This window comes from Oncorhynchus masou, chromosome 13 (assembly GCF_036934945.1).
Source record: "Oncorhynchus masou masou isolate Uvic2021 chromosome 13, UVic_Omas_1.1, whole genome shotgun sequence".
NCBI classification, from domain to species: domain Eukaryota; kingdom Metazoa; phylum Chordata; class Actinopteri; order Salmoniformes; family Salmonidae; genus Oncorhynchus; species Oncorhynchus masou.
This window is the reverse complement of record NC_088224.1, coordinates 80,748,027-80,773,598: the sequence shown is the minus strand read 5'-3', so window position 1 is coordinate 80,773,598 and position 25,572 is coordinate 80,748,027. Positions and strand designations below refer to the sequence as shown.

General features: G+C 42.5%; 1 protein-coding gene across 11 annotated transcripts; it reads left to right on the top strand.

Annotated features, from left to right (window-relative positions):
- Positions 1 to 4,579: 4,579 nt before the first annotated feature.
- On the top strand, positions 4,580 to 25,506 carry LOC135553125 (von Willebrand factor A domain-containing protein 5A-like). 11 transcript variants are annotated; one of them, XM_064985250.1, is made up of 23 exons: positions 4,580 to 4,712; positions 12,233 to 12,283; positions 12,514 to 12,716; positions 13,400 to 13,622; positions 13,963 to 14,138; positions 14,341 to 14,455; positions 14,643 to 14,818; positions 15,005 to 15,093; positions 15,251 to 15,395; positions 16,494 to 16,573; positions 16,906 to 17,020; positions 17,163 to 17,321; positions 17,538 to 17,641; positions 17,941 to 18,158; positions 18,378 to 18,407; positions 18,592 to 18,702; positions 18,876 to 18,926; positions 19,066 to 19,083; positions 19,456 to 19,476; positions 24,219 to 24,263; positions 24,470 to 24,627; positions 24,902 to 25,025; positions 25,278 to 25,506. In XM_064985250.1, exons 2-23 carry the CDS (start codon positions 12,241 to 12,243, stop codon positions 25,355 to 25,357), a joined length of 2,484 nt encoding a protein of 827 aa, XP_064841322.1. In that variant the 5' UTR covers positions 4,580 to 4,712; positions 12,233 to 12,240; the 3' UTR covers positions 25,358 to 25,506. The 11 variants fall into 11 exon arrangements, with proteins under 11 accessions (XP_064841322.1, XP_064841321.1, XP_064841324.1 ...); XM_064985249.1 differs by having other exon boundaries at positions 18,592 to 18,723; XM_064985252.1 differs by lacking the exon at positions 19,456 to 19,476.
- The last annotated feature ends 66 nt before the right edge of the window (positions 25,507 to 25,572 follow it).

Below are 25,572 nucleotides of genomic sequence, written 5' to 3'. Positions count from 1 at the left end.
ATTTGCACCCCAGTATCTCTACTTGCACACTCATTTTCTGCACATCTATCACTCCAGTGTTTAATGGCTATTTTGTAATTATTTTGCCACTATGAACTATTTATTGCCTTACCTCCCTTATCCTACCTCATTTGCACACACTGTATTCTATTTTATTATTGACTGTATGTTTGTTTATTCCATGTGTAACTCTGTGTTGTTTGTGTCGCACTGCTTTGCTTTATCTTGGCCAGGTCGCAGTTGTAAATGAAAACTTGTTCTCAACTAGCCTACCTGGTTAAATAAAGGTGAAATAACATAAATAAAAATGTATCTTAAATTACCCAACTCTCCCCGACAGTTATGTGTTTTAATTCAGTCTGCCCACAAGCACAAGAAAATGGTAGAAGTGATCGGGACTTGGTTGATAGCCTAATTGTGGTGTTTGATTACAACTAACAACAATAATAGTGTTTCCTGGGTGTGTCCCTGTCAGGTGTTTCTCCTTTGGGGTCGGGGAGGGGGCCAGCACTGCTCTCATCTCTGAGGTGGCCAAGCAGGCCAGAGGGCACGCACAGTTTATCACAGGACAGGATGCAGCCCAAAGTAAGATCTTATTAGTGCGTGTGTGTTGTGTGCATGTGCATCCGTAAAGAGAGTGCTGTAATGGTTTCATACCTTTCCCACCTCCGTCACGCTCAGCAGTGTGGGAGAGTTCTGTAGATTAGGGTGTTTCACCCCTGTGAGAAAACAAAAGCATTTCTGGGGTGGCCAAGCAGGCCAGAGGGCACGCACAGTTTATCACAGGACAGGACAGGATGCAGCCCAAAGTAAGAGAGCTTATCAGTGTGTGTACATGTGTAAATTGAGGGCTGTATTGGTTATAAACATTTATCAACTTCCTTATTCTATCTCTTTCCTTTTTTAATGACATTTTTTACCACTCTCCCACCTCCTTAACACTCCTCCCTCAGGTGATGCAGTCTCTCCGGTTTGCCCTGCAGCCAGCTGTGGTGGACATCTCAGTCAAGTGGAATGTCCCAAAGGAGGTGTCTGTCACCCCTCTGTCTCCACCAATCAGAGTGGTCTTCCAGGGTCAAAGGGCACTTCTGTATGCCCAGCTCACTGGGGAGGTGAGGACTCTGCCTTCTACTGTTATGTGTGTTAATATTATTTAACATACAATTTGTCAATGTTCAAAGGACATTGGTAAGGTCATAATTTATTTGCAAGACAACATTTTCTCTTTTGTTTTATCTCTGTCTCTCTCCTTTACTCTTTTCCTATCTCAAACCTCAGGGGACACAGAGGGCTCGGTGACAGTGAAGTACAGCCTGGCCAAGCAGCCTGTTGAGAACCAGCTGAGCTTCAGTCTTAAGCCTACAGAGGACACTGGGTAAAAACAACACTGCAGGCCTTGGTCAGATGCATTAAGGGAATGTGACACTATTTACAGGCAAGACTGCCATGATACTCCATTAACCGAAACTGGGCCAGCACTTCTAATGCACTTCAGCTATGTAGTATGACTTGATATATATAGTATTGTGGGTACCCCCATCTTATCATCGACCCTCGTCTTTCCCACTCCGTCTTAATCTCTATATCCCTCCTCTCCCCCACTCCAACACTAAGACATCATTTACAAGCGAAGCATTTGTGTTTAGTGAGTCTGCCAGATCAGAGGTAGTGGAGATGACCAGAGATGCCCTGCACATCTGATGAGCGTCGGAGCCGGTGTAGTAGGATTCAATCTTAGTCCTGTATTGACGCTTTGCCTGTCTCATGGTTCGTCTGAGGGCATAAGCGTCCAGATTAGTGCCCAGCTCCTTGAAAGAAGCATCTCTAGCCTTTAGCTTGGCGCGAATGTTGCCTGTAATTCATGGATCCTGGTTGGGAAATGTATGTACGATCACTGTGGGGACGAAGTCGTCGATGCACTTATTGATGAAACTGGGGACTGAGGTGGTGTACTCCTCAATGCCATGGGTGAATCCCGGAACATGTTCCATTCTGTGCTAGCAAAATAGTCCTGTTACATATAGTATACTTTTTTCCCTCTGGTTGCACTTGTGACATTCTGGTAGAAATTAGGTAAAAAGGCTTGAACTTTGCCTGCATTAAAGTCCCCGGCCGCTAGGAGCACCACTTCTGGATGAGCATTGTCTTGTTTGCTAATGGTTTTATTCAGCTCATTGAGTGCGGTCTTAGTGACAACATCAGTTTGTGGTGGTAAATAGACGGCTACGAATAATATAGATAGTGTGGTCTACAGCTTATGAAGTATTCTACCTCAGGCGAGCAATACCTCGAGACTTCCTTAATATTAGACATCGCGCACCAACAGTTATTGACAAATATACACACTTCCCCGCCCTTCGTTTTACCAGACGTATCTGCTCTGTCCTGCTGACGCACGGAGAAGACAGCCAGCTCTATATTATCCGTGTCGTCGCTGTGGTATCTGTACTTTACTTTATTATTTATATTTTGGACAACTTTTACTCTCTGCAGGTAGCCTAGTGGTTGGAGCATTGGGCCAGTAACTGAAAGGTTGCTGGATCAAATCCTGAGCCGACAAGGTAAAAACCTGTCATTCTGCCCCTGAACAAGGCAGTTAACAAACTTTCCCCAGTAGGCTGTCATTGTAAATATGAATTTGTTCTTAACTGACTTGCCTAGTCAAATAAAGGTTCAATTTAAAATACAAAAATGATTTTTACTCCATACATTTCCCTGACACCCAGAAATAGTAGTTACATTTTGAATGCTTAGCAGGACAGGGAAATGGTGCAATTCACACACTTATCAAGAGAACATCTCTGGTCATCCCTCCTGCCTCTGATCTGGCAGACTCACTAAACACAAATGCTTCGCTTGTAAATTATGTCTTAGTGTTGGAGCGTGCCCTGGCTTTCCTTTAAAAAAAAATTGTGCCGTCTCATTTGTTTAATATAAGGAATTTGAAATTACTTTTACTTTGGATACTTAAGTATATTTTAGCCATTACATTTGCTTTTGATACCTGAATATATGTAAAACCACATACTTTTAGACTTTTTCACAAGTAGTATTTTACTGGGTGACTTTTACTTGAGTCATTTTCTATTAATGAATCTTCACTCAAGTATGTCAATTGGATACTTTTTTCGCCACTGTTGAACACACCTGATTAATAGGGGTCCATGAGGAGTGTTTCGGTACCTCCTTATGAGGATGAGTAGGCCAGAATACCGCCCACACAGACACTTGAGGATGATTGTTTTCGGGAACACACTCTGGATGACGCTTCGGAATCTAACCCCCCCCTGGAGTTGCAGGGATACTCCCAATACATCGGCATCCTTCACACCTTCAGATCAACCCTACAACCCACTATTCTTAGCTGCTTCAACAGTGCCCAGACCCATTTTCAACTCACTTAATCTCTAAAAGCCTTTTCGTTTTTTCTGCTTTAGTGAAAGAAAACCACAACGTCTTATTTTTTTTATTTTATTTTATTTTATTTTATTTTTTTTTAACAACAAATCAATACATAAAGCACATGAGGGAACACAAGCATACATAGATTACAAACAATGGACAATCGAGCTAGGGGGTACAATATCACATTACAATTACACAAGGACCTTAAGGGACATGCATATACTTACAATTCTAACAGCTTTTTTGTTAGTAGAGCATTTAACCGTCTTAAAATACAGTTCAATTTCTTTTTGTAGGATACGAAAATGTGGTTTTCTGTTTGTAAATTTACATTTGTGTATATGAAATTTGGCCAAAAGAATAATGAAATTAATTACATAAAAATGATTCCGCTTATTTCTATTGTATGTAAAGAATCCAAACAGTACATCTCTCCACAATAGTGTAAAATCTTCATAAATGTGTTCAATTATAAACCTACTGATGTCTTGCCACAGTTTTCTTACATGCATACAATGCCAAAAAAGATGCACAACTGTTTCTGGGTGGTCATTACAAAAGGAGCAATTTGAGTTGATGTTTTCCTTAAACTTCTTCATATAGTGGTTGGCAGGATAATATTTATGAATAATTTTAAAGGAAACTTCCTTAATTTTGTTAACAAGTAGGTATGTTTGTGGCAACATCCAAACTTTTTTCCAACAGATATTATCAATAAAACCATTCCAATAAGGCATGACATAAGGTATAGATACAACATCCTGCTGAAACAAGGATCGTATCGCTCTGTTGTTGAATGGACCAAAAGAGAAACAAATCTTTCCTACTGATGAGTCAACAGGGTACCACAACGTCTTATTAAACCTAATATGGGCAGCAGAATGTCGTAACACCGTACTTCAATCTGACAGGAGATATCCAATGAATTGACTGTCTACAAGCACAATGACCAGACTGCTATGTTTAGTGTTCAGTCCATTGACGAATTGCTATAGCCTATTGAAATATGTGCCTAATAATACGTTTAACGCATAAGGTAGAAAAAAACTGCACTACAGACGCAAAAACAACGATTGGTTGAATAGGCCCAATGTATCTTTTCACCAATGGTAAGGAAGAGAGCAGGCGTGACTATGAACACTGGCCAATGAGTTGATTGCGCAATGTTTTCTATTGACGTTAATCTTTATAAACCAGGAAGAAGTAGCCTACTCGGATATTAATGCTACACGAACGTTGAAACGGTGGGAATCTATCTCCAGGACCAGTAAAAGGAAATTGAAAACTAGCCTATCACATATGTCAAGGTAATATGTTACATGACTGCGTCGTTTGGGGATGATTCGCCTATTTATCTCAAAATATTCAACATATGTAGAAATGGCATGAACCTACTTTGCTTATTAATGTTGGTGGCCAATAAATGTTAGCCAGAAATAGGCATTCATTTCGATGACATCCACATTTCATACCATACTTATTTTATGGATGTGTTTTATGGAGGTTTAGGTTGCTAGAATTAACGCAATGACAGCGGAGCAAGTGACCACGCCTCCGTGTCTGTTCTAGAGTGCGCAACGTTACAGAACGTGCAGAAATTAATCATTTTGGGGAGACCAGAGGCAATTGTGATTTTGTGTGTGTTACTCTATTGCCCGGAGCCCACTTGAACTAGGCCAGTCATTTTCTTATGTATGACACTTCCATCCATAGCTGCTTGAAGTAGGGGTGTTAAGGGTGCTGCAGCACCCCCGATAAACTGAAAAAATAAACTCACTTAATTTATACTGTTGAAGTCAGAAGTTCACATACACCTTGGCCAAATACATTTTAAACTCAGTTTCACAATTCCTGACATTTAATCAGGAATTGTGATCCTGGACAACACCCTGTCGTTCTCAACTAACATCAAGGCAGTGGCCCGTTCCTGTAGGTTCATGCTCTACAACATCCGCAGAGTACGACCCTGCCTCACACAGGAAGCGGCACAGGTCCTAATCCAGGCACTTGTCATCTCCCGTCTGGATTACTGCAACTCGCTGTTGGCTGGGCTCCCTGCCTGTGCCATTAAACCCCTACAGCTCATCCAGAACGCCGCAGCCCGTCTGGTGTTCAACCTTCCCAAGTTCTCTCACGTCACCCCGCTCCTCCGCTCTCTCCACTGGCTTCCAGTTGAAGCTCGCATCCGCTACAAGACCATGGTGCTTGCCTACGGAGCTGTGAGGGGAACGGCACCCCAGTACCTCCAGGCTCTGATCAGGCCCTACACCCAAACAAGGGCACTGCGTTCATCCACCTCTGGCCTGCTCGCCTCCCTACCACTGAGGAAGTACAGTTCCCGCTCAGCCCAGTCAAAACTGTTCGCTGCTCTGGCCCCCCAATGGTGGAACAAACTCCCTCACGACGTCAATCACCACCTTCCGGAGACACCTGAAACCCCACCTCTTCAAGGAATTCCTAGGATAGGATAAAGTAATCCTTCTCACCCCCCCCCCCCCCCTTTAATGATTTAGATGCACTATTGTAAAGTGGCTGTTCCACTGGATGTCAGAAGGTGAATTCACCAATTTGTAAGTCGCTCTGGATAAGAGCGTCTGCTAAATGACTTAAATGTAAATGTAATGTAAATGTAATCCTAGTAAAACTTATCTTAGGTCAGTTAGGATCACCGCTTTATCTTAAGAATGTGAAATGTCAGAATAATAGTGATTTTTATTTAAGCTTTTGTTTATTTAATTACATGCCCAGTGGGTCAGAAGTTTACATGCACTCAATTAGTATTTGGTAGCATTGCCTTAATTGTTTAACTTGGGTCAAATGTTTCAGGTAGCTTTCCATATTAAGTTGGGTGAATTTTGGCCCATTCCTCCTGACATAGCTGGTGTAACTGAGTCAGGTTTGTAGGCCTCCTTGCTCACACATGCTTTTTCAGTTCTGCCCACACATTTTCTATAGGCTTGAGGTCAGGGCTTTGTGTTGGCCACTCCAAAACCTTGACTTGGTTGTCCTTAAGCCATTTGGAAGTATGCTTGGTGTCATTGTCCATTTGGAAGACCCATTTGCGACCAAGCTTTAACTTATTGACTGATGTCTTGATGTTGCTTAAATATATCCACAATTTCCCATATCATGATGCCATCTATTTTATGAAGTGCACCAGTTCCTCCTGCAAAGCACCCCCACAACATGATGCTGCCACCCCTGTGCTTCACGGTTGGTATGGTTTTTTTCGGCTTGCAAGCCTCTCCCTTTTCCTCCAAACATAACGATGGTCATTATGGCCAAACAGTTCCATTTTTGTTTCATCAGACCAGAGGGCATTTCTCCAAAAAGTACGATCTTTGTCCCCATGTGCAGTTGGAAACCGTAGTCTGGCTTTTTTATGGCAGTTTTGGAGCAGTGGCTTCTTCCTTGCTGAGCGGCCTTTCAGGTTATGTTGATATAGGACTCGTTTTACTGTGGATATTCCTCCAGCATCTTCACAAGGTCCTTTGATGTTGTTCTGGGATTGATTTGCACTTTTTGCACCAAAGTACGTTCATCTCTAGGAGACAGAAGGCATCTCCTTCCTGAGCGGTATGATGGCTGTGTGGTCCCATGGTGTTTATACTTGCGTACTATTGTTTGTACAGATGAACGTGGTACCTTCAGGCGTTTGGAAATTGCTCCCAAGGATGAACCAGACTTGTGGAGGTCAAAAATGTTTTGGGGAGGTCTTGGCTGATTTCTTTTTGGGATTTTCCCATGATGTCAAGCAAAGAGGCACTGAGTTTGAAGGTAGGCCTTGAAATACATCCACAGGTACATCTCCAAGCTTCTAAAGCCATGACATAATTTTCTGGAATTTTCCCAGCTGTTTAAAGGCACAGTCAACTTAGTGTATGTCAACTTCTGAACCACTGGAATTGTTGGCTTCCTAGGCTACATATCATTCATCATCATCGTATATAGCTATTTCTTTACAGAACCAATGTTTACAGTTACACCCCTGTTTCTGCATGAACATTTTGTTCCTCTCAAAACATCTTGAGTAGTCTGATGGGGCCCAGAATATATTGTTTGCAACTTATTTGGCTTTCCACTTCTGGGAGTACTTGGCCCATCCACAGGGGGTACTTGAGAAGACTCATGAGACCATAGGCCTACTGGTAAGATATACATAAAGGGGTACTTCAGAGGTACTCTGAACAGAGCAAAATGTACTTGGTGTTACATTAACTGAAAAAGTTTGGGAAACCATTGCTTTACAGTACAGCAAGGCTATTTAAAGGCTTCTTGCAAAATGTTTATATAATCCTGGTTGATCAAACTAGTGTGAAACGTTTACTTGCATCTGTAACTCCGTTTGTGGTAGCCTATATCTCTGAAAGATGACATACCTGACCTCCAGGTGGCAGGTAGGCCTACCTCCTGACATTATAGACTATTTTTTATTATTTTTTATTATTATTTATTACTAAAAAAACGGAAGGGGTAACATTAAAGTATTAGAACATGAAGGACAAACAATACAGCATCAAGCCACTATCAAACATGTATGTCTTTCCGCAACAGAGCAGAGCCATCCTTGTGTGAGGGTGCATGTGCATGATAGTGATATAAAATATGTCAGTTTCCTTTTTCATGATCACAATCTTGTGAAACCCGAACCCTCCAAGATCCCCCACAGTTCCCCAATAGCCGTCCCTCAACCATTTGAGACCCCTCCCACAGTCCCCCCCCCCCCGAAAAAAAAAATAGATACAATTAATTCCATTCCCCATCCCCAAGAACCCCCCGACTGCACCAACAACCAAGAGAATGAACTAACAAGAAAAAAGACAGAAAACCCCTAACAACAATGCACATTTTTTTTATATTTATTTTTTTAATAATACATTTAAAACAAAGGACATCAAGGACAACTGAAATCATAACAGCAATGCCTACTTTATGTTTGTGCATGTCTGGCACTATTACATATGTCAAATCAAATTTATTTGTCACATACACATGGTTAGCAGATGTTAATGCGAGTGTAGCGAAATGCTTGTGCTTCTAGTTCCGACAATGCAGTAATAACCAACAAGTAATCTAACTAACAATTCCAAAACTACTGTCTTATACACAAGTGTAAGGGGATAAAGAATATGTACATAAAGATATATGAATGAGTGATGGTACAGAGCAGCATAGGCAAGGTACAGTAGATGGTATCGAGTACAGTATATACATATGAGATGAGTATGTAAACAAATTGGCATAGTTAAAGTGGCTAGTGATACATGTATTACATAAGGATGCAGTGGATGATAGAGTACAGTATATACGTATACATATGAGATGAATAATGTAGGGTATGTAAACATTATATTAGGTAGCATTGATTAAAGTGGCTAGTGATATATTTTACATTTCCCATCAATTCCCATTATTAAAGTGGCTGGAGTTGAGTCAGTGTGTTGGCAGCAGCCACTCAATGTTAGTGGTGGCTGTTTAACAGTCTGATAGCCTTGATGCACCTGTACTGACCTCGCCTTCTGGATGATAGCGGGGTGAACAGGCAGTTTATGGCCTTCCGGTAACATGTATGTGTGTTCTTTTATGTGTTTATTTGAGTGTGTGTATATGTGTGTTCATTAATATGTTTGTATAAGCATGTGTACAAACACCTGCACGGCATCAGCCTCAGGCAAACCGGCATTAGTTGTAAAAACACTGCCACTTAGTGTCATTCTACTTTTACTGTTTTATTTTGACTTTTTTTTCTCTCTCACACAGCAACTTCACTCCCACTTGTCTCCAATTCCACACACCAACCCTCAGCTTCTCTAAGCCCATCCCATCTATCTCTGCTGGCCACCCACTTCATGTTTCTACACAACACATATCTTTCAACTATGCTATGATGTTTAATGTACAATTTCAATCTATCTAATCGCACAAAATCTACAGATTGCATGTTCAAGATAAATACTTTTACAAAGAGTATTAGTAATTGACTTACCAGGTCTCTCCAAATCTCCTAACAGTACTATGTATTATTGACTATTGCATTCCATTCTATTTTACCAGTTCAACCAGAGATTACACTGGATGGACATATATTGACATTATTGCATCAGGCTGCTGTGGTTTCATACTTTGTTGTTAACAATAACTTCATGCTTGGAAATGTACATTTCTGCACAAAGCTTATGTTTTTTCAGGAATTACTGTATGTTCTGGAAAGACCAATATTGTATTACTGTACAAAGCAATGTTCTTTTTCAGCAACCAGCAGTTATGGTGCATGATCAACCAGGGCTCAATACAAACTTAAACCAATTTAATGAAGAAGCAACATTAGCACGGGAAAGCCCATGCCGGTGCGTGGGTCAGGGTTCCACGTACAGGGCTGCACAGTTAAGCTAAACACTCCAGGCCAGACGATCATCCCTGTCAGTGCCAGTTAAATTAAATAATGTTTGTAATAATGCTATCTTTAATCAACCTATTTAATGTATTAAATGACAGATGGATTACCGAAGCTGTTTGTTGGTTATGTAGATTATTATTCACACGTGCGCTGCACACACAGCCTGTATATCAGGGATCATCAACTAGATTCAGCCACAGGACGATATTTGTCTTGATTAGATGGATGGGGACCTGAACATAATTACAAATAATTTGTTGACTGATCTGTGGGCCACCATTTAGGGAACCCTGCCATAGATAGTCTCTGTCTGGCAGAAAGAATGTGCAGCTTTGAAACAGTTGGTTGTTGAGTGTTGGTTGAATCCTTGGGACATCCCTACCCTAACCCTTACCTAATCATTGTAAATTTCAACTTCAATAGCATGTGTTGCAGAAGACATTGCAGAGCTACATAGGAAGTGTGTGTGTAACTGACCACAAGATGGAGTAGAAGATGCTCTTTCCTCATCCAGAACAATTCATTAACTTCCATTGGAATAATACAACCTTAACCAAGGACTGTTTTACTTGAACTGATATCAGGTGCAAATGGTAATACTATATGGGTACCTTTTTCCAACCCATGTTAGAGCCGACAGGGAAACCTTCTTACAACTTCAATGGCAGTTCAATGGCAGATCCCCTGGCTTAATTCAATCCAATCCATTTGCAGTAAAGCATTCTGCCTCAATGAAGGATCACTTTCTTGGCACAGCTGTCAAAGGCCTTCTTTCCCAACCACAGTCAGGACTGCCTTTTTATACCATTCTGACCATGTGACCTGGACTGGCTGTGTGGAGCTTTCCCTGGCCATTGACTTCTCTCTGTGATGCCATTCCATCCCTTCCCAACCCAATCCAACAGGAACTAACACTGGCATGCAGACCAAAGCATGAATTGCCTGAATGAATTGACTCCTACCTCCGTTCCCCATTCTTTAAGAACTGTAACTACAGTTTTGATGAATTCAAATATGTTCACTACTCATTTTGGGATCTTATGAGTGTTGAAACATCTGGACAGTGCAGTCTTTGTTTTCTTGTTTATTTATATGGGCTCCGAGTGGTGCAGTTGTCTAAGGCACTGCATCTCAGTGCTAGAGGCGTCACTACAGACCCAGGTTAGATTCCAGGCTGTATCACAACCGGCTGTGATTGGGAGTCCCATAGGGCGGCGCACAATTGGCCCAGAGTCGTCCGTGTTAGGGTTTGGCTGGGGTAGGCTGTCATTGTAAGTAAGAATTTGTTCTCTACTGACTTGCCTAGTTAAGTAAAAATAAATGGTGCAATCTCGATTGCGTCAATTCCTTTGTTTGGAGAGCATGACAGACCGGTGCAGAAATCACAATCAGTTGCAGCAGGCTTATATGCCAATAGACTATTGCCATATATGGATGTGTGCACTCTACTTTTAACTGGTCTGTGTTTACAGCTGTGAACATGAGAAGCTGTGCTTGATTTGAGAAGAAAGTTGCATGTGCAAATTTTGTTTATATCCTTTGCTAGTTAGTAATTAGCCCAGTTGTTATAGATCATTTGTAGTCAGAAATAGTGGAGTGATTGCTTCCTACAAGAGCACACAATGTGTACATTTCCAGACATCTTTTTTTTGTCTTAAAGGGGAAGTGTTGTATATTTAGGCTTGAATACGCTAAGTAGCCAATAGGCAGAGGGTAGCATAATTTGTCTGATTCTCTGTAATAATGCTATGGGAATAATAATGCATTATATTTTGTAAAGTGATTTATTGCATCAAACACAACATTTTCATTCACCTCCTTATATGAAGGACAAGTGGATAAACAGGTTAATGTCAAGCCCTGCATGTTTACATGAGACTTATAAAACACTATTTATTTTTTATTTTAGTGTTCATACATTGAGCACCACACATTGGCTGTGACTGTAGGCTGAATGATAGAACAGCTATTTCCCTGTTAAAATGTTATGGGATGCATTTTTCTCCATTGTTTTGATGGTAGGCCACTCTGGTAGACCTCCAGTAGGATCAAACAGCCACTGTAGCCTACTTGGCCACGGTTAAAGGTGTAACTTAAAGCGGGTACAGCCTCGGTGTTCACAATTAAACGCGCGCTGGAAGTTGCACAATATTTAAAATGTCCAGTTTGCTTTCAGCAGACTTGAAATTTGCTCCGTGGTAAATGTTTTTAGGGAACATTGTTGGAGAGCCCTGCCAGCATGGTTAGATGAACCTCTCAATGACTCATCCTACTGTCAGTGGTTGCATTCTGTGGCTGCCTTTATAAAACAATTCATCATAGACACTTGGCATATTACCATTAACTGTTTACTGTTGCACGGCAATTAACTTTATTAATGTAAGATGCTGGTACCAAGACAATGATATGACACCTGACTTCTCCATACAGGAGCCAAAATGGTGAACTGCTGTGGATTGGTAACTGTCAAGAATGAACCAGGTACGGTTTGAAAGCTGACATGATTGTTTACTTCCAGTGTCTGTTTCTCTTCCTTTTTATTAAATAAATAATTCAGAACATATCACCACATTTATATTGTTTTTCACTAAATTAAACATTTCCATGAACTGAGCCATAAATTACATTGACTATTTACAAGTTGTTCCCAAACGTTGTCATCGTCAGTTCTCTCTTCCATCTGTTGCTCCATCCATCCCTACCTCTCTCAGTGCCTCTGAAGAGTATTGTTGTGGAAGTGAGTGTGCAGGGGCATGTGGCCACTGTGAGCTCCACTCTGCAGTATGAGAACCAGGAGCAGAGCCCTCTGGAGGCCATCTTTGTTTTCCCTCTGCCGGGAGAGGCTGCTGTCTGCAGGTTCAGCGCAAAGATAGGACAGACTGAGGTGGTGGCTGAGGTTCAGGAGAAACAGAAGGTGAGGAGAGATGACAAGTCAATAATGAGACAAATGCAACTCTAGACATTTTTATTACATTTTCTGAGATCTACAAAAGTATAATTTATTGCAGGATTTGGGTTAATTTCACATTTAATACCAATCAATAACATGTTAGTACAAGTGTTGTTACTAGTGTAATTAGAGCGTTACTACAGTTTTAAGAGCAACTTAGTTTCATGGCAACCTAATAATTAATTCCTAAATAGCAAATATCCTCACCTCCACCATGTTATCTGGTGTGTGGTGAGCATTCTGGTACAAATTGGTTGCTGTGTATCACCCAGATGGGTACCACACATTGATGGTGGATGAGATGAGTTTCCCCCTTACTATGTAAAGTGCTTGTGGTACCTCAGTTGGTAGAAAGGCTCTATAAATCCAATCCATTACTTATTATTATCACTTTATGGTGAACCAGCAGTCTATGACCTAGGCGCCTTCAAAAGTTATTCAAATGTTTGTTGACAGCTCTCTGCTCTCAGTAGTAGACTTTGACCCTGTAAAACTGGTTCCCAACCTACTGCTTTGTCAAAGCGACTCTCTGTCAAACCCCATTGACCTGACTAGTGTCAGTCAGACGGCACCCTCCCCTGGATGTATACTACTGTACTATACTGTGGCAGGCTGATGATGCGTCCTGTTCCTCTGTCCCTCCTCAGGCACAGGAGCAGTATGATGATGCATTGAGTTCGGGCCAGCAGGCCTTCCTATTGGAGGAGAGTGATGAGAGCCCGGACGTGTTCAAGCTGAGTGTGGGCAGTCTGCCTCCAGGGGAGAAGGCCTCTGTCAGCCTGGACTATGTGACAGAGCTGGCTGTACAGGCTGACGACGGCCTGAGGCTCTGCCTGCCCGCCGTGCTCAACCCCCGCTACCTACCCCAGGGTAAGAACATGGGCCCCTGTATAGAGACACAAACCACTAATACATCATAGGGCAGTGTAAAACAAAGTAAAAACCTTGTGGGCAGCAGTGTGACGAGGAACCAGTACCTGTCCCATAGGGCAGTGGTCTTCAGTCCTGCTATTGGAGACCCACAGGGGATGGTGCAGGCTTCAGTTACAGTCCTGTTTTAATGAATGAATCATTATTGAATGAATCAAGGTCTTGGTGAGTTGTTGATGAGATGAAAGGAGTGTTAGTGTTGGGCTGGAACAAAAACATTCTAATCTGTGGTTCTCTCGCCCCTCTCTCTTCCTCTCTCCCTCACCCATCTCTCTATAAGGGTCAGACAGTGGTAGTGGTGGCAGTGCCCAGGTGTCCTCGGTGCCCGCTGGTTCTGTCCCCTACAGTCTGTCCCTCAGTGCCCATGTGTCGTCCCCTCATCCCATCTCTAGAGTAGAGTCCAACTGTCCCCTGGACCCACTCAACTACCTCAACACAGAGAAAACCCAAGCCACGGTACTGTGTGTGTGTGTGTTCATATGCATGTGTAAGTGTGTTGCTTTATGTATGTATGTATGTACGTACGTACGAATGTGTACACTGTGTATGTCTGTGTGCTTGCACTCTCACTGGCATCATAAACCATCAGAATCCTTCATAGTTGTTCAATTCCCTCTCTGTCTGCTCTGCCTTCATGTGAATGTTGTTCTAACTGCAGGTCAGTCTGGCTGCAGGTCATCAGTTTGACCGGGATGTTGAGCTGTTGTTGTATTACCAAGACACCTACCAGCCTACTGCTATAGTAGAGGCAGCTCAGGCTTCTGCCAAGCCAGGTGAGGGGGGTGTAGATTGGTGTATATGAGATCAATGAGTAGTCTAGTCTACTACCATCATCCATGTTTATAGAGAGGGACATGGTGAGACTGAAGGAGAGGCGTCTTATAGAAATTGAGAAAAACTGTTGGACACATGTCTTTCTCTCTCTCTCTCTCTCTCACACTATTCCCCCCCCCCCCCCAGGCTCTCTGATGGGTGATCCAGTGGTCATGCTGAGCTTGTACCCAGAGTTCCCCAAGGATGTGATGTCATCTATGACCTCACACGGGGAGTTCCTGTTTGTAGTGGATCGCTCTGGCAGCATGGAATGCCCCATGCACCTTGGGTCTGGGTCACAGGACCGTATTGGCAGTGCCAGGGTATACACACACACACACACACACAGCAACCATATTCTAGTGAATGAACAGCTCAATCTGCACAGGATTCACCACAAGGTAGTTTGGAGTTAAATCCAGTACACAGTGGTTACTCTGTCCTAGTTCTTTAAGACTGTCCTATAAAGTTTGAAGAGTAAAGACACTTGTTGGACTTCTCTCTTGCAGGATACTCTGCTGCTCTTGCTGAAAAGCCTGCCCATGGGCTGCTACTTCAACATCATCGGCTTTGGGTCCAGTTATGAGTCCTTCTTTCCGTGAGTGTTTTCTCCTTCCAACCCCTGTTTCAATCTTGTTTACATCTAATAATTTGCAGCAGGTAGAGGAAAGATTCAAATGTCCATGGCTTCGGTCTGTAATATGTTGTGGTGATGACCCTTTGACCTTGTGTGTGTATATCTATCTGGACGTCAGTAAGAGTGTGGAGTACAGCCAGAAGACTATGGATGAGGCTCTGCAGAAGGTGAAAGAAATGAGGGCTGACCTGGGAGGTACAGAGATCCTCCAGCCTTTAAAACATATCTACAGCCAGCCCTGCCTCCCCGACCAGCCCAGACAGGTATCTAACACACCTTACATTCCTTACAGTGCCTTAGACCGAGTGGCACAGCAGTCTAAGGCACTGCATTTCAGTGTTAGAGGCATCACTACAGACCCTGGTTCGATTCCAGGCTGTATCACAACCGGACGTGATTGGGAGTCCCATAGGGCGGCGCACAATTGGCCCAGCGTTGTCCGGATTAGTGTTTGGCCGGGGTAGGCCGTCATTGTAAATAAGAATGTGTTCTCATCTGACTTGCCTAGTTAAATAAAAATAATAATATACACAAACACTCCCACAGAGAAATGTCTGTACTTTCTGTAACAATGCTTCCATTGTAACAGAACCTCATGCGTTTCTTTACTGTGGGTTATACAATGACAGTAGGGATGATGTTTTTCGTCAGCTGTCCAGCCAAAATGATAGTTAAAATGATCTAGATGAAAATAATAAATTGTGTGCAATGTTATCAGGTAACAATAATGTAAATGCCTTTGCTAAAGCCTGCCACCGTATCCTCCAACAGAGATTTCTTTAGATGTTTCTCAATGACCTTTTATCTACTTTAGTCTATGCATGCGTGTATAGATGACACAATGTATAACGACTGTTAGTAAAAATATATATGATGTATTTTTGATGATGCCAAGGGACCCACTACCATGTTTGACTAGGTTTGTTTTTTGGTGTCTCAACTATCTGAGTGGTCAACAAAAATCTGTCAGTTATTGTATCATTGTGGAGTGGCATTTGAATATTTTTTTCTAATCATCTCACTCATTGGCCTTCTATATACCTTACACACACACACAGTGATTCATACAGGTTCCTCTTGAAACACCTGAAACTCCTCCCACGCTTCCATGTGTAACACGCAGGATATGAACCCTGGTCTCCCACGGGAGCAACCAATGTCTTAGACCATGAGGGAATTCCCTTTTGGGCATGTTTAGTTAGAGTAACACCCTAGCAAACAGTGTATTTTGAGTGTGGTATTACTGGGACACCAAATAGACCTGTGTTTTTGGTTAATAAGGAAACATTCTCAGTAGCAGTGCTGCACGTACATTATTTAACGTTGACACATGATCAACATACCAGCTCTGTCCTCCACAGCTCTTCTTGTTCACTGACGGTGAGGTGGGGAACACCAAGGAAGTCCTGGATCTGGTGAAGACTAATGCCGGTTCTCACAGGTGGGCCCACAAGCACTGTTTCCCCTATCATTACCTAGTTGGGGTAGAGATCCCATAGCTAGCTCTGTCACCTCACACCTGAAATAATTGGACTAACTGGTTTTAATAGAGTTTGTTACAGAACCCATTGCACCTGTCTGGAAAGTAAAGGTCTATCCACGGGTCTTTTTGACTCAAAATATGAATTGTAAAACCCAATCTAAAGTAAACCTACCCAACCTGTCTGTGTTTTCAGTCACCCCACGAGGACAAGAAAATGATACAAGTGATATGGATTTATTTTGGTATTTGATAACAACAATAATAGTGATTCCTGGGTGTGTCCCTGTCAGGTGTTTCTCCTTTGGGATCGGGGAGGGGGCCAGCACTGCTCTCATTTCTGGGGTGGCCAAGCAGGCCAGAGGGCACGCACAGTTTATCACAGGACAGGACAGGATGCAGCCCAAAGTAAGAGAGCTTATCAGTGTGTGTACATGTGTAAATTGAGGGCTGTATTGGTTATAAACATTTATCACCTTCCTTAATCTATCTTTCCTTTTTTAATGACATTTTTTACCACTCTCCCACCTCCTTAACACTCCTCCCTCAGGTGATGCAGTCTCTCCGGTTTGCCCTGCAGCCAGCTGTGGTGGACATCTCAGTCAAGTGGAATGTCCCAAAGGAGGTGTCGGTCACCCCTCTGTCTCCACCAATCAGAGTGGTCTTCCAGGGTCAAAGGGCACTTCTGTATGCCCAGCTCACTGGGGAGGTGAGGACTCTGCCTTCTACTGTTATGAATGTTAATATTGTTTAACATGCAGTATGTCAATGTTCAAATGACACTGGTAAGGTCATAACTTATTTGCAAGACAACAATATTTTGGGTCACGGTCCACGTGTTTCACTCAACCCTGTATTTCCTTGTTTTCTTTCTCTCGTTCTGTCTGTCTCTTCCTCGCTCTCTCTCATTCTCTTCCCTGCTCAGAGCTCGGGGGACACAGAGGGCTCAGTGACAGTGAAGTACAGCCTGGCCAAGCAGCCTGTTGAGAACCAGCTGAGCTTCAGTCTTAAGCCTACAGAGAACACTGGGTAAAAACAACACTGCAGGCCTTGGTCAGATGCATTAAGGGAATGTGCCACTATTTACAGGCAAGACTGCCATGATGCTCCATTAACAGAAACTGTGCCAGCACTTCTAATGCATTTCAGCTATGCAGTATGGTTTGAGATATATATATATATATATATATATATATTAGTACTGTAGGTACCCCCATTGTATCATCGACCCTCGTCTCCCCCACTCTACCCTCTTAATCTCTCTATCCCTCTAATTCTTCTCTCTCTTGCTCTTTCCTCTTATTCTTCTCTCTATCCCTCCTCTCCAGAATGACCGTCCACAGGCTGGGTGCTCGAACCCTAATCCAATCCCTGGAGGTGGAAGAGAGGGAGCAGGATGGTGAGAAGGAGGGAGTGAAAGAGAAGGTGATAGAGCTCAGCGTCCAATCAGGAGTGAGCAGTGCCTTTACTGCCTTCATCGCTGTCCACAAAGGAGATGGAGAGGCCCTGCATGGACCGCTGCTACACAGACATGTCCCCACACCAAGTGAGTGAGTGTTTGTGACGGGGAGAGGCTGTGCAAGGAAATTATTTTATGCAGATATGTAAACGGCGCTAAATAAATGGTAACCGCGAGCTGAAGTGTCTCAATCTGTGCCCCCTGCACGTGTAAGACAGAATCCTCATAGTTTAGTCATTAATGAGTTTGGTGCGTGTACCTTCATGTTTGTAACCCGGTGACTTGTGTTTTTCCCTTCTTTCTCAGTGTTGAAGCTAAGGGGATGTTCACTGACAGGTTTGTGCTACTTTGCCACGGTTATATTGTTACTGTTGCAGATTCATTTTATTTGAACGAACAATACAAGGTACTTATACAAATTGAATTGACTGATTTGTACTTTAAATTAATACCATTGTTGGTGTGGGTGGAAATCTAACCACTTTATAATTTTTTTTGTGGATCTTCATGTTTTGTGCAGATTGGGATTTTAGCAGTAGTGTACTTGAGCGCGATATGAAATTATCTGAACTCGATGAAAAAGCTGATCAGCTTGTGTGCTCTGCGTCCAAGTTTGTGGTCGGCACAAAGAGTAAGATGCATAAAAGAAGCAGTAAGCACCAAGTCTATTTGGTTTAGAAACAAATTTGCATGATTTGAGGATATTACCATATTTCAATTATGCATAAGTATCTGTTTATGAGTTTATAATAAACATACTAATTCTAGACCCTGTTAATACAATCACTGTTCATTTGTATTAAGGTATGTCTGCTAAAAATAAGACTGAAGGTTTGCTCGCCTCTAGGGTGAAGGGTACGTTTAAACTACACTTGTTTAGTTAAAAAAAAAATAAACATTTTAATTTGAGTGATTTTCGTTGAATGATTGAGGAAGTTACTAATACTGCTCCTTGTTCTTTACCTCCTGGTTTCTTGTGTCCTGGTGCAAATAGGATTCTTCTCTAAACAACGTATGTAATTTGCAAACTTTTTAATTTTCTATTTTGACTATTATTCCCAGCACAAATATTTTACTGCGATAATTAGGGTCAGAGTTCCAGTTAGGGTCAGGGTGACCAAGTTAGGGTCAGGGTGACCCAGTTAGCCACTGGCGATTATAATGGAGTGGTTGAGGTATTAGATAACAGTATGTAACCATTTCGATCATTTGTTGTCCCATCAAACTTTGCCCATTCTGAAGGGAAGACATTAGTGCCTGGAGATTTGTTTAGTTTAAAAAAAGAAATGCAATTTAATTTGTGTGATTCGCGTTGATTGATTGAGGAAGTTACTAATACTGCTCTTCGTTCTTTATCTCCTGGTTTCTTGTGTCCTGGTGCAAGTTGGATTCTTCTCAAAACAAGGTTTGTAATTTGCAAACTTGTAAATATTTTTTTATTTTGACTGTATTATTCACAGCACAAATATTTTACCGTGATGATTTGGGTCAGGGTGACCCAGTTAGCCACTGTCGATATAATGGAGCAGTTGAGGTATTAGGTTCCAGTAAATCAAATCGAATTTTATTTGTCACATACACATGGTTAGCAGATGTTAATGTGAGTGTAGCGAAATGCTTGTGCTTCTAGTTCCGACCATGCAGTAATATCTAACAAGTCATCTAACAATTTCACAACTACCTCATACACAAGTGTAAAGGAATGAATAAGAATATGTACATAAAAATAAATTAATGAGTGATGGCCGAACGGCATAGGCAAGATGCAGTAGATGGTATAGAGTACAGTATATACATATGAGATGAGTAATGTCGCGTATGTAAACATTATATAAAGTGGCATTGTTTAAAGTGGCTCGTGATACATTTATTCCCTCAATTCTTCCTTTATTAAAGTGGCTAGTTGAGTCAGTATGTTGGCAGCAGCCACTCAATGTTAGTGATGGCTGTTTAACAGTCTGATGGCCTTGGGATAGAAGCTGTTTTTCAGTCTCTCGGTCCCCGCTTTGATGCACCTGTACTCAAGGAGTTGAGTTAGGCAAACACCCTTATGATCTGATAAGTCGCTCTGACCGACCCTACAATCCTTAAGCTTGTGCCTTTCTGTACTGTATATAAAAAAAGTAGTCTAAATTGGAGTATTCAGTGTGGCGGGCTGAGTAAAAACCATATTCCCTATCGGACATGTGGATGTCACGCCATACAGGAAGGAGTCCTAAATCCTGTAATATCCTATTGATCTTTTTAGCAACCAGTTTCATTTTCCTATTTTGAGTTTAAAATCCATAGTAAAATTCCCTCCACAGATAAGTTGCAGAGGTTTCTGTGGCAATTACGGTTAATCAAACCCCTTCCTGTACAAGACCATGTCACTCTCCAGAGGCACGTATGCATTAAATAATGTAAATTCCTTGTTATCCAGTTTACATTTAAGAAATATAAATCTACCCTTTTATGTCTGATATAAACTCCAACTGAATGGGGTCAAGATTCCAATGCCCCTTCTACCCATGTTATAAGAAGAAAAAAGGTATTCCTATGTCATTTTCTTGAGTTCTCGTGTTCAGGAGGGGATAAGGAAGTTTCCCGCCAGAATAGTATTTCAACTCTCCCGTTTCTTCTTTGCTATTTATTACCTTACTTCTCTTGATGGCACTCCCCAGTCCGTTTGAGACTGATGACCTTAAATTCTCGATGACTCATCGATATAAACCATAAAACCTGTGCACCATAACAGCCTGCTTAATATGAACCTAAAAATGAACTCTAAAACAAGAACAATAAAAAGGTAAACCAAAGTGGGAAAATAGTTTATTTGGACTCCCGTGTCAGTGGACTGTCTCTTGCCTCTGGAATTTGAAAAGCCCTTCACTCAAATATCAAAATCCGTGACGCACATGTTGAAACCAAAAATAAAAAGGGCACCCTTTTCATCACTTTAACACATCGGTTAATTACAAGAGAAAAATACACTGCTCAAAAAAATAAAGGGAACACTTAAACAACACAATGTAACTCCAAGTCAATCACACTTCTGTGAAATCAAACTGTCCACTTAGGAAGCAACACTGATTGACAGTAAATGTCACATGCTGTTGTGCAAATGGAATAGACAACAGGTGGAAATTTTAGGCAATTAGCAAGACACCCCCAATAAAGGAGTGGTTCTGCAGGTGATAATCACAGACCACTTCTCAGTTCCTGTGCTTCCTGGCTGATGTTTTGATCACTTTTGAATGCTGGCGGTGCTTTCACTCTAGTGGTAGCATGAGACGGAGTCCACAAACCACACAAGTGGCTCAGGTAGTGCAGCTCATCCAGGATCAATGCGAGCTGTGGCAAGAAGATTTGCTGTGTCTGTCAGTGTAGTGTCCAGAGCATGGAGGTGCTACCAGGAGACAGGCCAGTACATCAGGAGACGTGGAGGAGGCCGTAGGAGGGCAACAACCCAGCAGCAGGACCGCTACCTCCGCCTTTGTGCAAGGAGGAGCAGGAGGAGCACTGCCAGAGCCCTGCAAAATGACCTCCAGCAGGCCACAAATGTGCATGTGTCTGCTCAAACGGTCAGAAACAGACTCCATGAGGGTGGTATGAGGGCCCGACGTCCACAGACCGTGCAGGACGTTTGGCATTTGCCAGAGAACACCAAGATTGGCAAATTCCCCACTGGCGCCCTGTGCTCTTCACAGATGAAAGCAGGTTCACCCTGAGCACGTGACAGACGTGACAGTCTGGAGATGCCGTGGAGAATGTTCTGCTGCCTGCAACATCCTCTGCCTGCATGACCGGTTTGGCGGTGGATCAGTCATGGTGTGGGGTGGGATTTCTTTGGGGGGCCGCACAGCCCTCCATGTGCTCGCCAGAGGTAGCCTGACTGCCATTAGGTACCGAGATGAGATCCTCAGACCCCTTGTGAGACCATATGTTGGTGTGGTTGGCCCTGGGTTCCTCCTAATGCCAGACAATGCTTGACCTCGTGTGGCTGGAGTGTGTCAGCAGTTCCTGCATGAGAAAGGCATTGATGCTATGGACTGGCCCGCCCGTTCCCCAGACCTGAATCCAATTGAGCACATCTGGGACATCATGTCTCGCTCCATCCACCAACGCCACGTTGCACCACAGACTGTCCAGGAGTTGGCGGATGCTTTAGTCGAGGTCTGGGAGGAGATCCCTCAGGAGACCATCCGCCACCTCATCAGGAGCATGCCCAGGCGTTGTAGGGAGGTCATACAGGCACATGGAGGCGACACACACTACTGAGTCTCTTGTTTTAAGGACATTACATAAAAGTTGGATCAGCCTGTAGGGTGGTTTTCCACTTTAATTTTGAGTGTGACTCCAAATCCAGACCTCCATGGGTTGATAAATTTTATTTCCATTGATAATTTTTGTCTGATTTTGTTGTCAGCACATTCAACTATGTAAAGAATATTTCATTCATTCAGATCTAGGATGTGTTATTTTAGTGTTCCCTTTATTTTTTTGAGCAGTGTATATAGGTCATACGTGCATATCATGAATCCTCCCCATGATATGCCTTTCTGTCACCCTGTTGTCGCTGTGTCATTCATTGTTAGCTAATAGATAAGTTATTAAGTTGACCAGACATAATGTGTCCATAAAGGCACGTACCTTTGGCTTCTCGCCCTTGCTCAGTAGTGGGGAAAAATAGGGAAGACATTTACGTATAGCAATGTCAACCGTAACAACTCAATATGTCTAACAGCTAGCGGTAACTATTAAGTCTGTTAAATCTAATTCAGTGTTTTGCATCTTCTCACTGGAAATGCCAGAGTCTCTCTCGAATGTGAGCGTCCTCTTGCCGAGGTGACTTGCTTGAGTCTTTCCACCGGTGAAGACTACTTTCTCCTGGTGGTATACTTCACTGAGATGGTGAAGACTACTTTCTCCTGGTGGTATACTTCACTGAGATGGTGAAGACTACTTTCTCCTGGTGGTTTACTTCACTGAGATGGTGAAGACTACTTTCTCCTGGTGGTTTACTTCACTGAGATGGTGAAGACTACTTTCTCCTGGTGTTATACTTCACTGAGATGCCCCTCGACTTCAGGTCCTCCGCCGCCTCGTCAAAATTGCTCGTATGTAACCGGGCCATTACATTTTTGCCGGGAATGGTGTTTAAAAGTGAATCCCTTTGTCTTTTAGTGCCTTCTTGATAGGGGTGTAATTCCTTACTTCCTTTTCACTATTTCTCCCGTGTAGTCATGGTCGTTGGCCTTGGAAGTTAACAGGCTTTTTCCAGGCTGCGCGGGAAAAAACGATGGATTTTGGTGGGACACAGCTGGGGGTTTTTGAGGCCAGAACTCGGTGTGCTCTCTCGAGTCCCAGGTCTGTGTCTTCAAGTATTTATTTGAATAGAACCTCCACGAAGGTGGGCATCGTCTTTTTTTGTGCCCTCTGCCACGGAATAAAGTTATGTTATTATGAAGTGAAAAACTGTCGTTCTGTCACTTTTGCCTGTAGTGCATGATGGCTTTTCAAAGACTGTACCCTTGACTGCAGTGTTCTATGTGTCTGTTTCCCAAATGTGCTGATCTGCATCCCACATTTTTGTAGATATGCTGTGAAGTTATTTGTTTTCTTTGAGTTTGTGGTTAATGTCCATGTTGAACTCCTTTAGTTATTTTTGTACATCTTCTCGAAGTTTCTCTTGAAAGTCTGTGAGCGCATTGTGCAAATCCTCCTTTATCACCTCATGAAATTAGGATACTTTTGCTGCTGCGAGCTTATTTGCGCTAGCATGAGCCATCTCTGTTTAGACTACGATTTTAGCTTCTCCTGTCTTGTTACAAACTATTGTTGTAGCTCCACAACCTTTTCCTACTTTCTTCTTTTCCATTTTAAAGTAAGTTACTATAATGCTCAGAGTAAATACTTGAATTTAGGGGGGGGGGGGGGGGAAACAACCGATGTGCAGTATGAAAAATCAGGCAGCGATTTCCTAAATTGCGTCACAGGAAGCCCTCGACAATACACATTTTATAGCTTTATTTCATAGATTTTACAGAAGTGTTGGAATCCAGTTAATATTGATTTTATTTTAGAAGTAAACTGTGATTAGATTATTTAGTTCATCAATTATTGATATACTTGTGTTAATGGGAATATTCAACAAATATTTTTCAGGTGCTTGTGAAGTATTAGAATGTGACGAAGACTGTGATGAAGAAGGTAATTTGGGACAGGTGTTAATGTCTGTTTTAACCTAATTCCAAATACCTGCAAATTGTTACTGTGTTTGATGCTCCCTACGTTATATTTTATTGTGACACAGCAAAAGGATTTAACTGTAACGGTTAGGATAAGAGTTCGGGTTGAGGTATTAATGTACATTAAGGAAGCATTTCGATTTCAATTATGTTGTCCAATCCCAATAGACTTTGACTCTCCAGCCCCAACCTCTAAGCCTGTGAGGGACCCTCTCCTCCAGCTGATCTCCCTTCAGAAGGCCTCTGGTTCCTGGGTCCTGGAGGCAGCATTGGCTGAGGTGCTGGTGAAGACAGAGGAGGAGGTGTCCAAGCCAAAGCCTGCACAGGTAGGACCACAGAATTAAACTGATATGGCGTTTCGACAGGCAGCAGGATGAACCGAAAATAGATGAGCATGCTTCAAGTTGATGCACTTTCACAGTGTCTGCACGTGTGCTCTATAGAAAGACCATCAGATCTGGACAAAGGCATGATGACCATTGAACTGAATCTCATGTCTCAGCGTCCTTATCTTCTGCCTCTTTCCTCTCTTTCTCATCTTTCTCTTTCTCTATCCCTTACTCTCTCTGTCTCTCATCTGTCTGTCTCTCCCTATCTAAGGTGGACCAGGAGGTGTGGGCCACAGTTCTCGCCCTGGTATGGCTCTATGGTTTCAAGATGGAGGCTCAGGAAGAGTGGCAGTTTCTGGCCATGAAGGCAGTATCATGGATTCAGGCTCAGAAAGGTAGCTATAGCTTACACTCATAGTCCTGGCAACTCTTGTCCTTCATCTGCCTTGATATGGAAATAAATTGTTCAGGTGAAAGCAATTTCCTAGTAGAGATCCACCATATTACTTAAATGGCAAATATATTTACATTTTTGAATATAATCATTCACAATACAATGTTGGTGGTATTTTGTCTTCAAACAAGTGTTGAAGATACATTTTGCAACAGTATAATGATGCCTGTCCTGGTGATGTTGTGTGTTTCAGTGGCCAGTGTGTCTGAGTGTGTCCAGGCTGGAAACACCCTTCTGGGTTGCCAAGTGCAGAAAGACACCCTGGGGCTCTGACATGTTCACCCTCCCAGTCCTCAATCTGTCCCCCATACGCCTGCCTGAGTGCCTATCCCAGTGCCTTTACTGTGTGATCATGTAACACTGTGTCTCTATTCATGTAATTCCTCATATGACTGCACTTGATTAAAATCTATCACAATCTACATCTTAATTGGTCATTATATATATTTTCTTAATGACTTCACTCTGTTCCTTCTGCATGGAACCTA

Bases quoted from the DNA above. Each gene is read 5' to 3' on its own strand.
- LOC135553125 (XM_064985249.1), top strand. From the start codon at position 12,241: ATGGTGAACTGCTGTGGATTGGTAACTGTCAAGAATGAACCAG. The intron at 14,456-14,642 runs GTGAGGGGGGTG...CCCCCCCCCCAG, and splicing joins TCAGGCTTCTGCCAAGCCAG to GCTCTCTGATGGGTGATCCA. The intron at 24,628-24,901 runs GTAGGACCACAG...TCCCTATCTAAG, and splicing joins CCAAGCCAAAGCCTGCACAG to GTGGACCAGGAGGTGTGGGC.